The 14043-nt window shown below is 40.7% G+C and overlaps 1 protein-coding gene across 1 annotated transcript in view; it reads right to left on the bottom strand.

Moving 5' to 3' along the window:
- LOC110990146 (uncharacterized) overlaps positions 1-14043 on the bottom strand; it is a 52275-nt gene that overhangs the window by 33239 nt on the left and 4993 nt on the right. Inside the window, exons 4-7 of the mRNA XM_087136924.1 lie at positions 10359-10427; positions 2148-2243; positions 1099-1204; positions 16-165 (exon numbers count right to left, since the gene is read on the bottom strand). Coding sequence (XP_086993050.1) covers positions 16-165; positions 1099-1204; positions 2148-2243; positions 10359-10427 — 421 coding nt within the window. The remainder of the gene's footprint in view (positions 1-15; positions 166-1098; positions 1205-2147; positions 2244-10358; positions 10428-14043) is intronic.

The following is a 14043-nucleotide window of genomic DNA, read 5'->3' as shown; positions in this document are numbered from 1 at the left end:
CTGTGAGTGCCTTACCGTTAATGAAGCCCATTCCAACAACGATTGTGTCCAACTGAAACTCGATAGGGTTGTGTGCGTTCAAGTCTGAACTTAAAGCATATCTATTAAAGGTTGTATCCTGATCCCTTCTGCTTCCACCATACAGCATATCAGCTGTGCCATCGTCTGAAACAGAAGTTATGAAGAGAACGAGTAGTCACGGATGACTCTTACACCAACTGGTGTCGATAAGTTACCAACCAACTGTTGGTTTGTCTCCTAAAGCACTGCTATGAAAGTGCCACAATGGCAAATAGAAGTGATAAATATTTCAGGTTGCTGTTTTCAACGAAAACATATTTGATAAAAAATAGTAAACACAATCTAAACTTATTGAAACTTAAAATGTTAAAATGGCATTAACATTAATACCAGTCAAGGGTAGAGTTAGTACCTAATTAGTAGGTAATGTAGTTTTTTTAGTACCTAATTAGTAGGTAATGCGGTTTCCTCGTTTTCTGTATTTTCTAATGATGATCTGCCAGTGTCATATTTCTTAACTGAGATTGTCAGGAGTTACAGATTTTTGGAGTCTCCTTTTAGAATACATTATTTTAATTTAATATTTTGTTTTCCACCGGAGGCTTGTAAAAGCCCAACTGACCTAACAAGGGGCATAGGGACCGTGGGTCTCCCACTCGAGGCCTGTGCCCTCCTACCTGTCTCCACTCATAAATCAGAAAAGGAAAAAAATCTGTTGACGATCAGTGTTTTAACTGTGACCAAACCCACTGAGTGCCCTTTCCAGAAAATAAGCCCCCTCCCGGTGTCCCCCTAAAATTTATTCAGCTGTGCCCTTGTACACAAGACGTTTTAAATCAAAAACGAAAGTAATAATCTGTAAAAAAGTATTAGATCCGGGTATATTTCATAATGATTATTTCAAATTTCTCCACACGTCAACGAAAAATGTTTCTTCAAGTGCAGACCTGTAAAATTTATAAAAAAAAGATCTGATAAAACTACTACCCTTAAACGAAGTAACCACTCGGACACAACTATGTCATGTAATTGGTGTTCACCAAATCTCTATGGAAAGTAAGAAAACAAACTGCTTACTGATTACAGATGCCGATGCAGTGACGTCTATTTGCTGAGGAACAAACAGGAGGGCCGAAGTACTTGAACTGATTGCATTACACGTTATTGGTCCTGACGCGCTGCACTGTAACAGTAACAAAACAAAAATAATAACATGGGGGAGCTGAGTGACTTTGACGTTTCCATTTTTTCACGTTCTGAATCACTGTACCAACCTGATGTCTAAAATGAAGAAAACCATGCAGGAACTCTACACCAGACTATCTCTCTGTTTTTCTGAGTACCCAGACCCAATCTTACTTCCATCGCTCCTCTGATTAGTTTATCATCTCTAAGTCTCCTAAAAAAAGCTAGGAACAGGTCGTTCTCTCTTGCTGTCCCTCGCTTGTAGAACAACAATTTTACCCCATCACATTAGGAACTCATCATTCAATACGCTCTGAAGAAACATCTCTTTCTAAGATCATAGTTGTTTGTCTTTCTATTCCTTTTCCTCTTTTTTTCTTGTAAGCGCCTTGTGTCCTGTTGTAATTTGGCGTTATATTTATACAGTTGATATTATTATTTGATAGCAAAACATTTTTCAGTGCTGCCCATATAAATCCTGCCGCAAGATACGCAACTGGTGTATACTACTAGACGGCTGACAGATTCTGCTACCGTTAATGCAGCCGCGCCGAGCCGACCAATCAGTTTGAAGCCACGCGCCCTTAAAAGGTTTCCAACGATTTTTTTGTCAGCACAATGGAAAAGCACAGAAACGTGAACAATTTTGCGAGGCAGTACAGAATTCAATATTAAGTGGAAGCTATTCAAGATAAAACTTACACACACAAGTAACAGCTACAACAACTGTTTTGGAAGCAAGGCCAAAATCAAAGCAGAATAGGGAAGAGTCTTGTATTGTAAACGTCATGTCCTGTATAATTTTAAGCTTCGTATTTCTTACGGACGCTTTTTTATTTAATTTTTTTGGGGGGGTTGCTTTGACCGACAATAGGTTTCACTTTGAAATAGGATTTCCCCTTATTGAACACAAGATACAAAAACGCAAACAAGATACCTACCACATAACACAGCCTGCTAAATGCATTTGTGCCACACACTAAAAGTTGACCCGAACTTGTTCTTTCTGCAACACGTATGAAGTTCCAACAAACGGTCTGTGTAGGCAAATATAAGTTGATGTTAAATAACATGCTTAGGGGGATCATGGAAGCACTAAAGGCAAAAATAAAGACAGTGGCGTAATGGACAAAGACCTTCAGAAAATTTATCTAAGCCATTGACAAATGCACAAGAGAAAATTTAGTTTGATATTATAAGAGGATCTACCCTTATGTTATTTTAACTGCATACAGCGCAATTATAAGCCGAAATACAGTATGAACGGATTTTTAGGCCAATTGGTTTTCTGATTAGGTATGACGTCACAGACTAATTGGCATCGTTGGGTATATAACCGTTGATTCTCCCTTTGGGACCCTTGAAAATCAGACCAAAGAAAAATGGACTGCGATTTGTAGAAAAAACATTTTGCCCTTTCCCCAACCATAATCTGTGCCCCCCCCCCAAAAGCAAACTCTGGGAACACTTCATGAGAAACTTTGCAATTGAATTGATTTTGAATGAAAAAATTACCAAAAATCCTTTTTTTCTTTATATAAAACGTGGGGGATGATGCATCCCCTGCAAAAAGTAAGCAATTATTTCCACCCAGTCTCCTGGTATACTAATCAGCTCCGGGCGAAATAAGTAATCCGCCCAGGCGAAAAAGTAATCTGCCCGGGCGACATAGCAGGCCCAATTTTTTTTTCAGTCCTCTCCTATATGCGCTTCCGTAAGTATTACTTATCCTTCCGCAGCAGAATAATGAAATTTAGTTAGAGGGGACCTCAGGGATGCATTAGCTACCATAAAACAGTCGTACAGGTTGTACAGGCTCAGGCATGACCGAGAAATTACCTGGAGACAAAAATCACCTCATGGAGGAACAGTGTGATTTTGGGGTGTGACTGCTCTTTTGTTTACTGACATGCGATGACTGGTCGGCTTTTTGGGTTTTGACCTGGTATTACTTTCCCTTCCATAGCAGAATAATGGAATGCAGTTAGATGGTACCGTAGGGATGCATTAGCTACCGTAAAACAGTTGAACAGTTGTTTAGGTTCAGGCATGACCGGGAATTGACCTGAAGACCACAATCACCACAAGGAGGTAGGTTGTGTTTTAAGGGGCGGAGTCTGTTCGGAGGGGTGTTTATTCTGTACGCGTGTGGTGTGTAAATATATGAATGTTCAAGGATCGCCAACTAATATTGCATATTTGTCTAAAATTGCAGACAGATTTAGCGGCATTACAAAATAAAAATAACATTCAACTTCAAGGGAGCCAAACACAGGGTGGTCAATGAAAGCCTAAGAAAACACATCGAGTTTGTTTGTTTACCCCAGTCGAGTCACAAATATAAGGTTATCACGCAATTACGACTGGGATCTCATGCAACCAGACTACCATGAACAACAAAGTACACTGTTTCGATATTAGACTTTGAATTAATGCGACTATACAAGGAACTGTACGCAAGCAGGAAATTAATTATGCATGCGCATGCAGTAGCCGAGCTGTGTGTGTCGTACGCACCGCCGCGAGCGCCTTTGGAGCTTTGGTTCTAGTGGTTGAATTATTCGATATGCTAATATTTGTTAATTATTCCCATTGCTCTGAACCAATCGTGTTTTGGGGGCTAAGTAGTCCGAGTGTGTCTCGGCCACTTATGTTCATGAAGTCTTTGCACAACGGTGCGGCCTGGTATTTTAAACTTTTGCTATATCCAGTTGGAAGATTGACTAATACGTCTCGACCCTCCAAAGGAGCCTTCACGGCAAATATTTGCTGTGGTTTCAATTTGTCGATCGAATCCCAAGCTTCAGTGCAGCATATTTGAGGCAACTCTGGAAGAGATTGTTGTCTAGAGCTTACACCACTGTCGGAAAGAACGCCGTGTTGAATACGTGCGCCATTGTAACCATGAATAATTTATTACATGCGCCACAGAGGTGATCGTTTTGATTGGTGGAGACTTATGCATACGCATATATCGTATCTGCTAACGAAACGGTAGCGAATGTAAAGAAAAACATAAGCTACGTGGGGAAGAACTCCAAAGGCGTTCGGGTGCGTGCGGTTCGTCGTGTAATCTTTCTTCGTGCGTTGGTTTGGTGCTTAAACTAGTCTCCTCCATCTCCTCGCTCTTGAGCGACTATCCATTTCGCCGTGGGCGCCTTGATCAAAGACTATGTCGACTTAAGTACCCACCGGACCTCCCATGGATGATTCAACTCAACATAAATCGTTGACACTTTGCCTAAAATGATGTAACACGAAATGGCAAACGATTCGACGCAGACGGTACGTATGGGTCAAAGTACTACGCAGATGATCTGTTCGACATGAAGATCAAACCGGTGGATGAGGACGGCAATTTTTTTTTCACCTGTGGCTGTAAACCAATCAAAGCAAGAGTGGTACATAATTATTGATGATAGCAGAATGGTCAGAGCAGAGGCTTCACTGTTTCGTAATTGCTTTGGTTATTAACCCGTTTGGATTTCTGTTCAAAACATAGTCGTGGATGGTCCAGCAAGAAAATGATAATTATTAATGTTGTACCCTGATTACGATGTCATATGCGTGCGCGCCGTTCATTCGTGCTGAAAGAGCGCATCGGTCAAGTTTGAGCGGCCTGTTCTTAAAACGAGGCTATTGTTCTTGCTCTCGAACAGCAGCAACACAAGCAAAAATAATTTCTCGGAAAATAAACTCATATCCTCTTCTCGTCTTGTACGAACAGATGGAAAAAACATGTGGGATTTTTATTTTGAAAGAGCAAAAAATAGCAAGATGGCCAACAAAGCTGAAGACGACAGAAACATTTGGTAAACTTGCATGTGGTAAATTTCTCCCGGTACATATTTAGCTGCTTTTTGCAGTACCCGTTCATTCATGGAGACTCCCGCAACATCTTCCTACAAGAAAATCCTGACGCCTGTTAACGAATGTTGTGTACCAAGTAAACTGTTAGCGATGGTCAGCCGACCATCGTGAAAAAAGAGAAGAAAATTTGTGCTTTCTCATAAACTACAGCATTCTTTACAAACTAACTGATGCCGTTATGTACTTTCTTTCCCGTAAGATACTCCGGGATTCTAAGGTTGTCCAAATTGAGGGATTTTACCAATGATGTACCGGTAACTTAATATGGCAAATATCTGGAAGAATGAATAAACAATGTATTGTGCGGCGAAAGCATATAGGAATATCTGTAGTGAAATTAAAAATATTAATTTGCAAAGTTCCCAAACATATCAAATGTTTCTATTTTTAATGCAATTTGATGGGCAACCAAATCCATATATAGTACGCGCCGTTTTTTTTATTAGCTTTTAGTGACTTCTCTTACATGGATTCATTTTTTGAGAATTTTTGAAGCTCAGCTGAAAATTGATTTTTCATTCCTTTTTTTGTACAAGAGTTTCATTTTCGTGTTTCTCTCAGCTCAAGGTGACGCCATCTGCTTGTTCGCCAATTTGGAACTTATCACTGGGGAGTTCACAGTCAGTATTCCTTGCAAAGCCCTGGTTAACTAATCTACAAAGTCGCAGCCTGCGAAATTATTATTTTGAGGGACCAAAAGAGCATTTTGTCGCTACAAAGAGATGATTTCGAGGCAATAAAATAATATTTAAAGAGAAAAAAATACAAAGAAACGAATTATTTTGGGGGAGAATATCATCAATATTTCGAGAAGATCAATCACCCATAATTTTCTCTGCTTGCTCAAGAGGACTTCGTACTTGTGCACGACAATGTATCATGTGCGCGTATGCAACGCACATGCATTAACTCCATGCCAAATCGTCCGAATACGGGAAACATACCGTATCCACTTCAGAATGGGTTGTTACATCACTGATCTGTGCAGTTATTTCAAAAATCTATTTGTGTATACGGAAGTGCATTCACGTCGAATTCACATTGCTTATGTGTGGGATAAAAATAACCACACAAAGTTGTGAATTAAACATCCAATTTTCCGAGCCGCAAGTCCTGTTCACGCACCATTTCAAATGGTACGTATTCATACAGAGACGTCGACATTGTACAACTATAATCCTGGTCAAAATTGTTGGGACACTGCATGGACAATATGGCCATACCCTCCCCAGGTCCCCCACTCCTGGTCATTTAGTAATGTCTAGCAGGAGCACAGATCGTGCATTGTGACCCAGCATTGACAGTGGCCAGGGGATTGAGGCCTGAAGAGATTTGGCACTGACATAATCGACTGTCGCCCTCAAACGATTTGACTCGTCCATCGAATCATAAACTATGTCGCGTCGTTCACATGTACGTCACTGGCTACCGTCCTCAACAAATCGTTCGGCGTGTGCGTTGAATCGTCTGACATTTTTATGGAATAATATGGATCATCATCTTTCCCGTCTGATCATTCCACGACCCCCAATTCGTTTTATTTAAAATATCTAAGACATCGTTTTCAGACAACTTGCAGTTACCATCCTCAAAGGACATCAAAAGTTGTCACTAGTGAGAGATCAAACCAAAGTGCAAGACATCATGGAAGAGAAATTTGAGGCATATAGTCCGAGCAAATGACAACAGATCGGCCACCAAAAAAAAGAAATAATCACGTAGCCAGAAACCAAGATGGGCGAACGCAATTCTGAAGACAGCGTTAAGATGAAGAAGGTTAAGATGACATGGAGGAGATCGATGATGACAACGCTGAAGACGGAGAGGAAAATGATGATGAGGATGATAATTGCAAGTTTGTTGGTGACTTATATGTTGAGAATCATATCCTTCAAAAAGATATTGAAATTGACAAGGCCTATTATTTTCCAAAATTGTTCGTTTTAAAAAACCCTGCTCGTTTTCGACTTGTATTGAGGGAAACCTATAAATGTCAAGATTATTTGTAAGAAAATTCCGACTATTTTTTCCAAAACTGGACCTTTAATGTTCGAAGAAAAAATCGAACGATTTTCCGCTGACAACGTAATTTGAGTGAAATTGAAATACTGAATTATGACTTACTATGGTATAAAGGTTCAACCGTATCGTCAACGGCATCCGCCCATTCTTCAAAATTATACGTTAAGGTCTACTTGTGAGTTACGGCCACTTCGCCAGGTTTTTAACTTTGTTTGAAATGCTATTTTGACAGGCACCAGCCTGCTGCACCCAGACCCCGACAAACGTTTGTTGAAAAGCGGTAGAGTATCTATATAACTGGAAAAGTAACCCTTCCCGTTACTCTCTATCGGACAAAACAAGCCATTCAACCGTTTATCGAACAGGTCAGGGCGCTGGTCTGCTTTGAATTTGGTTTGAGCTGACGCACATGCGCCATTTTTCGTGGTAATGCAATGGCGTAAGGTATGATCTGAATTTCACCGTGTAGGCAAGCCACGATATTTGCCAGGACTGCATTTGGTTCAACCATACGTCCAACCTACAGTGTCCACGATAGGATAGCTGAGCAAGCGTTATAAGGAGGTTTTATTTAAATTAAGTCTAAGGACAAGAGTATGGGCAGCTTTTGATATGATATAATCTGTGGCTCTACAAATAACAACCTTTGAAAGTGCACCTTTAATCCTAAAAGAGCCGGGTTATTTTGGCCCATCGGAGCCGGGAATTCCACCACCCCCCCCCGAACTTGGCTTTGCCTCGCTAGAATGTTTTTGGGAAACTCTGTATACACGTTAAAACACTCCTTATCTGTACAAAATGTGATGTTTGAACTCAATCTAACAAATTGTTTTCTTGTTACGGTCATCTGAAGTTCAAGGCACCGCAGCAGCAATATAAAACAGTTTTGGCTGACCGGGGGGGGGGGCAGAATCTACCCCACCCTCAGATCTCAGCCATACGATGATGTATTTCAATGACATTTGGCAGGGCCATAGAGGCATACAAACTGATCATCTGTGTGAAATTATATTTAAATTACCAATTACCAATTTTTATCTTCTTTAGACTGCGAGCGATTTTATTGCATTTTTCACATCAAAGATGCTGTATGGATTGTATATTCAGTGGAAATGAAAACAGAGATGCTATGGGCTGTATACAATAATATGCATAAGTTAATTATACAATAAATAGACTTCCCCCAAAGCAAGAGACTTCCTGACAAAAGGAAACCACTGCCGTTTGTACGATGTATTTCTGTGTACAAAGTCAGTGGTAAATTTCACATCATACTTCACCCTGCATCCTAAAATTCTTCACTGAGAGAGAACGCCATGTCCAATTTTCCTTAATTTGGTGTTAAAACGAGGCTAATATATTGGAAAAATTGTCATAAAGTATTATCATGCAGAAATTAATCCCGGAGATGCTATAAGCAAAAATCAACAGGGGGGCGGATTCCCCCCCCGGCACTTTTGAGGGTTAATTGACAACAATTTTTACTCAATATGTATTGTGAAAATGTGAAAATCTGCACACAATAGCCTCATATTTCTCTACAATACATTTATTTTACCACATTTTGATTATTGTTGTCAAATCTGGTCTGGACGTTTTCAACAACACTTTGACAAACTTCTCATATTGCAGAAGTATGCTGCAAGAATAATTTTGAGCAGAGGGCTAGACTCATCAGGAACCGAACGATTTGATGAGCTGCGATGGCTCCCTTTGCCAAAACGAGTCCTTTACCTTAAAGTGGTTTTCGTGTATAAGTGTGTTAATAATGTTGTTCTGAGTTACCTATCTGAAAACATTGTAAAAGTCTATGATATCCACGGCCGACACAATAGCAGCCGATCTACTAGTGATCCCTGATTTCAAATGAAGCTGTTATCAGCATAGTCCGGTTGTTCAAGGTTTGTTGGCATGGAACACTTTAAATTTTAACATAAGATCTTCTCTATGTCTCGATGTATTTAATTATGCTGAATGATCTTTTAACACAAACCTTGCAAACTGTGCGCACTTGAAGTTTAATTTTAAACATTATTTTATTATTTTTAAATTTAATTTGACTTCCCTTATATTTGGGTTAATTCTTAAGTATTTTGTTGTTTTACTCTATCACATTTGCATCCTTATATATTTTTAATTGTGAGTTTTACTTTATTTTCGTGTGCTTTCCACACTTACGGTTTCTTTTGTAAGTGACTATCTGTCTCAATTTTTTGTTCCTAGTTCTTGGTAAATAGTATTGTGTTTTACGATCGTCTTATTTGTTTTACTTGTCTTACTTTTAGTGTTGTATATGTACTTTATTTTTAATTGTGTTTCTTGTAGCAGGGCCCTGTGGAAGACCACTTTATAGTGAACAGGCTCCCCTCATTAAATATAAGAATAAATAATGAAATTATCCAGTTTGTATTTCAACAGCAAAAGCTAAGCGTTCGAATTGGCGTATGTGTGGCAGCGCATTTAGGGCAAACTTTGCTGGCGAGTATATAAACTTCATTTTGATCATGCGCGATGTTGAAATGCCAAACTGACTCACTGATGCTCGCGGCTCGAGTTGCAGGAGGCGCAAACGCAGCTAGCGAGTTTTTAGTAAAATTCGACCCTGTAAAATACCGATTTATTGGTCGTATTTCCCATGCCCGTTTGACGATACAGGTCACTAAATGTCGACCATGGTGGCTAGAGTCTACACAAAATAGGCGTCAAAATTTCAAATAACACCAGGAAAGAGTTTGAGACGAGTAGGTAGTTAAAAGCTACGAAAGCACTAGCCCCACAAATAGGGCTGTAGAGGCTCTCTTTTACAATCTGTCTCTTATCTGTCGCCACCTGTCACCTGGGCTGCCAGCGCTAGAAGCGCTGCCTTGGTTTTTCAAAATGGTGCCGCCCATGGTAAGCATGTAATACGATAGGCCAGGTTTTCAAGGCGCCATACATCGGAAAATCTACGATTTTGGAAAGCTTTAGGGTGCTCATATAAAAGTTCAACCATTGAGGAATGAGCCGGTGTAAGTAATTTTCTCGAGTTATTCTCTTTTTGGAAAATATTAGGATTCAAAGTTTGTGACAATCCTACAGTTTGGATTTCAGGCATTTAAGACATGCCTTGGAGTAGGGCTGTGGTGATGATAGATAAGAGACAGATTGTTAGAGAGCCACTACAGCCCTATTTATGGAGCTACCTAAGCACCAGCCTCTAGGCGATTAAAGAAATGGGAATTTTTTTAGGTATGCAATAATACTTATAAAATTCCTCTCACCTCTTTGTTGCTCGGGTTTTGGGCTGCACAATTCACGACAAGCGTTGGTTCCATTGTTTGTAGTGTGATCTTAATGAAAAAACAACAACAGTGGTATAAAACTTAACAAAGATGACAGCACCCCATAAACTTGCCTTTCTCATCAAAATATAACGGTAAGAAGTTCCTTTGTTGTGGAATATCTGCTGCGTCCGTAAATAGGTTTGTTTAAAAGGGATAGCCAATTAATAATAGCTTATTTCCCCAAGAGTCAAACTGGCTATATCAATTTCTGGGTCACACTATATACAACAACACGTTCCGGTGACAAGGATACAAAACGACGCACAGAAAGCATCAATGTCAGATCAAATGCTGAAAAAAGAGCGATTACCAGAGAGGAACAAGTTGCGTGCCAGTTCATCTCTCTTCTGTGTTCCTCATTCCAAAGAAAAATGAAGATCTGAATCCGTTTTAAAATTTACAGCCCCTAACAAAGTTTATTCAGTACATCACTTCAAGTTGGAAGGCCTGACAAGTGTAAAAAGTTTGCTACAGCCGAACAATTACCTAGCCTCCATAGATCTGAAGGACGCTTATTTTTCAGTACCGATGCATCCATCTTATGGCCAATATCTCCGGTTTTTTTTTACTAGGACCGATATTCCAGTTTACGTGCCTACCTTTTGGCATGTCCAGTTCTCCTCCAACATTTACAAACATTCTAAAACCCCTGTCAGCATTCCTCCACCAGGGAGGTAATCCGGTGTGTGTTCTACCTGGGCGACATTTAGTAGAGTGTAGGCTTTGTAATCATTTTTTTTTTTTTTTTTTTGCAAATCGCATCTGGAACAAACCAGAGAACTTGTTTACTTGGGATTCGTCATAAACTGCGAGCACGTAACACTGTCCCTGACAAAAGAAAAGTTGGATAAGATTGTGTCTCATTGCCATCCAGCTCGACAATCCTCCGACCGCACCGTTCGCAATGTAGCGAGTCTTATAGTCATCAACCATTCAAGCGGTGCCTCCAGCACCTCTTTTTAACTTTGCGTAGGCCTATAGAGCGACCAAAAACCGCACTCTTCAGAAGAGTAAGTCCTACGCGTCATCAGTAATTTTTTTGGCAGACTCAAAGGGAGAAATTCAGTGGTGGATAGACTCCATTCAAACTTGGAATGGTCTCCGATTTGTTCAGGACATTCCCGACCATCATTTTCAAACAGATGCATCACTGGGGAGATGTTGTGCAAGCCTTGGTGAGACATAAACGGGAGGGCGCTGGACGCCTCAAGAACAGTGTAATCACATCAATTATTTGGAACTTTTGGCAGAGTGGTATTTAAAGCTCTCAGGTCGCTTCTGACCAGCTGCAGCAAGAAACACATTCGGGCGCGAACAGACAGCTCTTCGACACTGGCATATATTTCTCACAAGGGAGGAACACACAACCAACAGCTATCACGTTTGGTGGTACAGAATTAGGTTTGGTGTCTTCATCGGGGCATAGTGATCTCAGCTGGGGTCACAGAATGCCACAGCGAACATGAAGTCGAGGCGGTTCAACGTCAGTGTCAAAAGGTGTCTCCTTCCTCAAATCTTTCAGAAGATCATAAACATCTTTTCATTCCAGCCAGAATTCAACCTATTTGCATCCAGGCTAAATGCCCAGCTTCATCAGAGGTTTATCTCGTGGAGACCCGATCCCTCTGCTTGGGCTTTGGACGCTTTGATGCTGACCAGGACCGACATACTAGATTACACATTTGCTCCGTTTGCTCTTAGCCAGATGCCCTCAGAAAGTGAGCAGAAAGAGAGAGAGCAGAAGTAGTTCTGATAGCTCCAATATGGAATACACAACCCCGGTACCCTTTACTATTGCAACGCACTGTTCGCAACCCACTCCTCCTGCAAAGCCGTTCAGATCTTCTACGTCTACGGCATAACCTCAAACAACACCCAATAGCACACAAGATGCAACTAGCCGCGTTGAGGTTATCCGGCAAACCGTGGCAACCATGGCCGAGGAATTCCACCGCACGTGTCCGACACAATTTTTGTCATCCTGGAGGCAGAATACTCACAAGCTATTCAATTCTGCATGGAGACGCGGGTGTGGCTGGTTTTCTAAATAGGCATCTGTAGCAAACGTATTATCCCTTATTATACAAGAATTTCATCCGCACATTGTTTTGTTGATGAAAAGCCCATTGGTCAACACAATTTAATCACCTGATTTTTTTTTAAGAAGTCTTTAATGCAAGACGCCCTAAACCGAGGTATAATACTACCTGAGATGTCAGTCGTGAGATATTTAAATGGACTCCCTGATAACTGTAGTCTCAACATCATACAGTTTTCGGACAAATTGGCCATGTTAGTAGCCCTTGTAACAGCTGGCAGATGTTCATCTTTGACAGCTTTAGACATCACCTTAGCTTAAAAGATAACAAGATAGTACTTGTGTGTTCTGTCTAGAAAAGTTAGCCAAGTGTGCTTCAGTGCAGCGACCAGGAAGAGAAATTGTTCTCCGTAAATATCCTACCAACAGGAAGTTATGCGTAGTCAGGGTGCTGATCGCACGAGTTCTCTGCGAGGCTCTGGGAGTACGAAATTCACGCAACTTTTCATTTCTTACGGAAAACCGTATGTATCACTCAGTTGCGTCATCGATCATTGCACGTTGATTGAAATCAATCATGGGTGACGCTGATATTGACACCTCATGCTATAAAGCGCACTCTACTTGAAATGCATCGTCCCAAGCGGCAAAACGCGCAGGTGTTACTATCGGTGACCTTCTGAAGACAGCAGATAGGTCTTCATCGGAGACATTTGTAGCCTTTTACTACAGACATCCTGACAGGACGAAAGACGATCAAGGAGTGCTGGCGTCGGCTTAGATTGCAGATGTGCTTCAAAGTCTCTCCGAGATTAGCGAAATATAATCCCCCAATTATGTAAAGGTTATTTACCTGCAATATAATTAGATTTGTATGAGATAAGGGAGGAGAGACTCAACTCCCTCCCTCCTTTGTTCGTTCACCTTTTGCTACAGGCAAAGATTTTATTACCCGTCCAAGAACCAATCTAAACCGTCACCGATCAAGCATGATCCAGCGATTCAAGCTCACAGAGACAACATCACTAGGTGGAGTGAGAGGAACTAAGCCTTTTGCGAGTTAACTTTGACCCACATCTGGTACACTGAGTTCTTAAAATTCACCTGAACAGAACAACTTGAAATCTCGTTACTAAGGCCATTGTTGCTATGCCTTGTGATTCCGGGCAAGCTTTTCCTTAGTTACATAAGAGACGCCTTGCAACAATGCACTGTTCTCAGTAGATAAGCAGGGCACACAGGAACCAAAGCTTGCACCGAATCACAAGGTATAGTAACAGTGTCCTTAGTCTGGGAATTCAAATCGTTATGCTTATGTGCAGTCAGATAACTCAGTGCACAAGATTTTATTCAAAATTAACTCGCAAAAGGCTTATAGAGGGATCCCAATACGACGCTTTTAGCGTCAATCTGCGCACTCCTGCGTTTGAAAACGAGGCTGTATGTGTCAGCTTCAATTTTTAATACGATCAGACGATTGAAAGTAAGGAGTCAAGACACAAAATACATACAGGTGTGTTAAATTCAGACTTTTCAGGCTGCAATTTTTTGGTGAAGAGCCTTTCAGAATGACTTGACGCGTGA

Source organism: Acanthaster planci, linkage group LG05 (assembly GCF_054643075.1).
Source record: "Acanthaster planci isolate LZ-2023a linkage group LG05, COTS_SCS, whole genome shotgun sequence".
Classification (NCBI taxonomy): Eukaryota; Metazoa; Echinodermata; class Asteroidea; order Valvatida; family Acanthasteridae; genus Acanthaster; species Acanthaster planci.
This window is presented reverse-complemented; position numbering and strand designations above follow the sequence as displayed.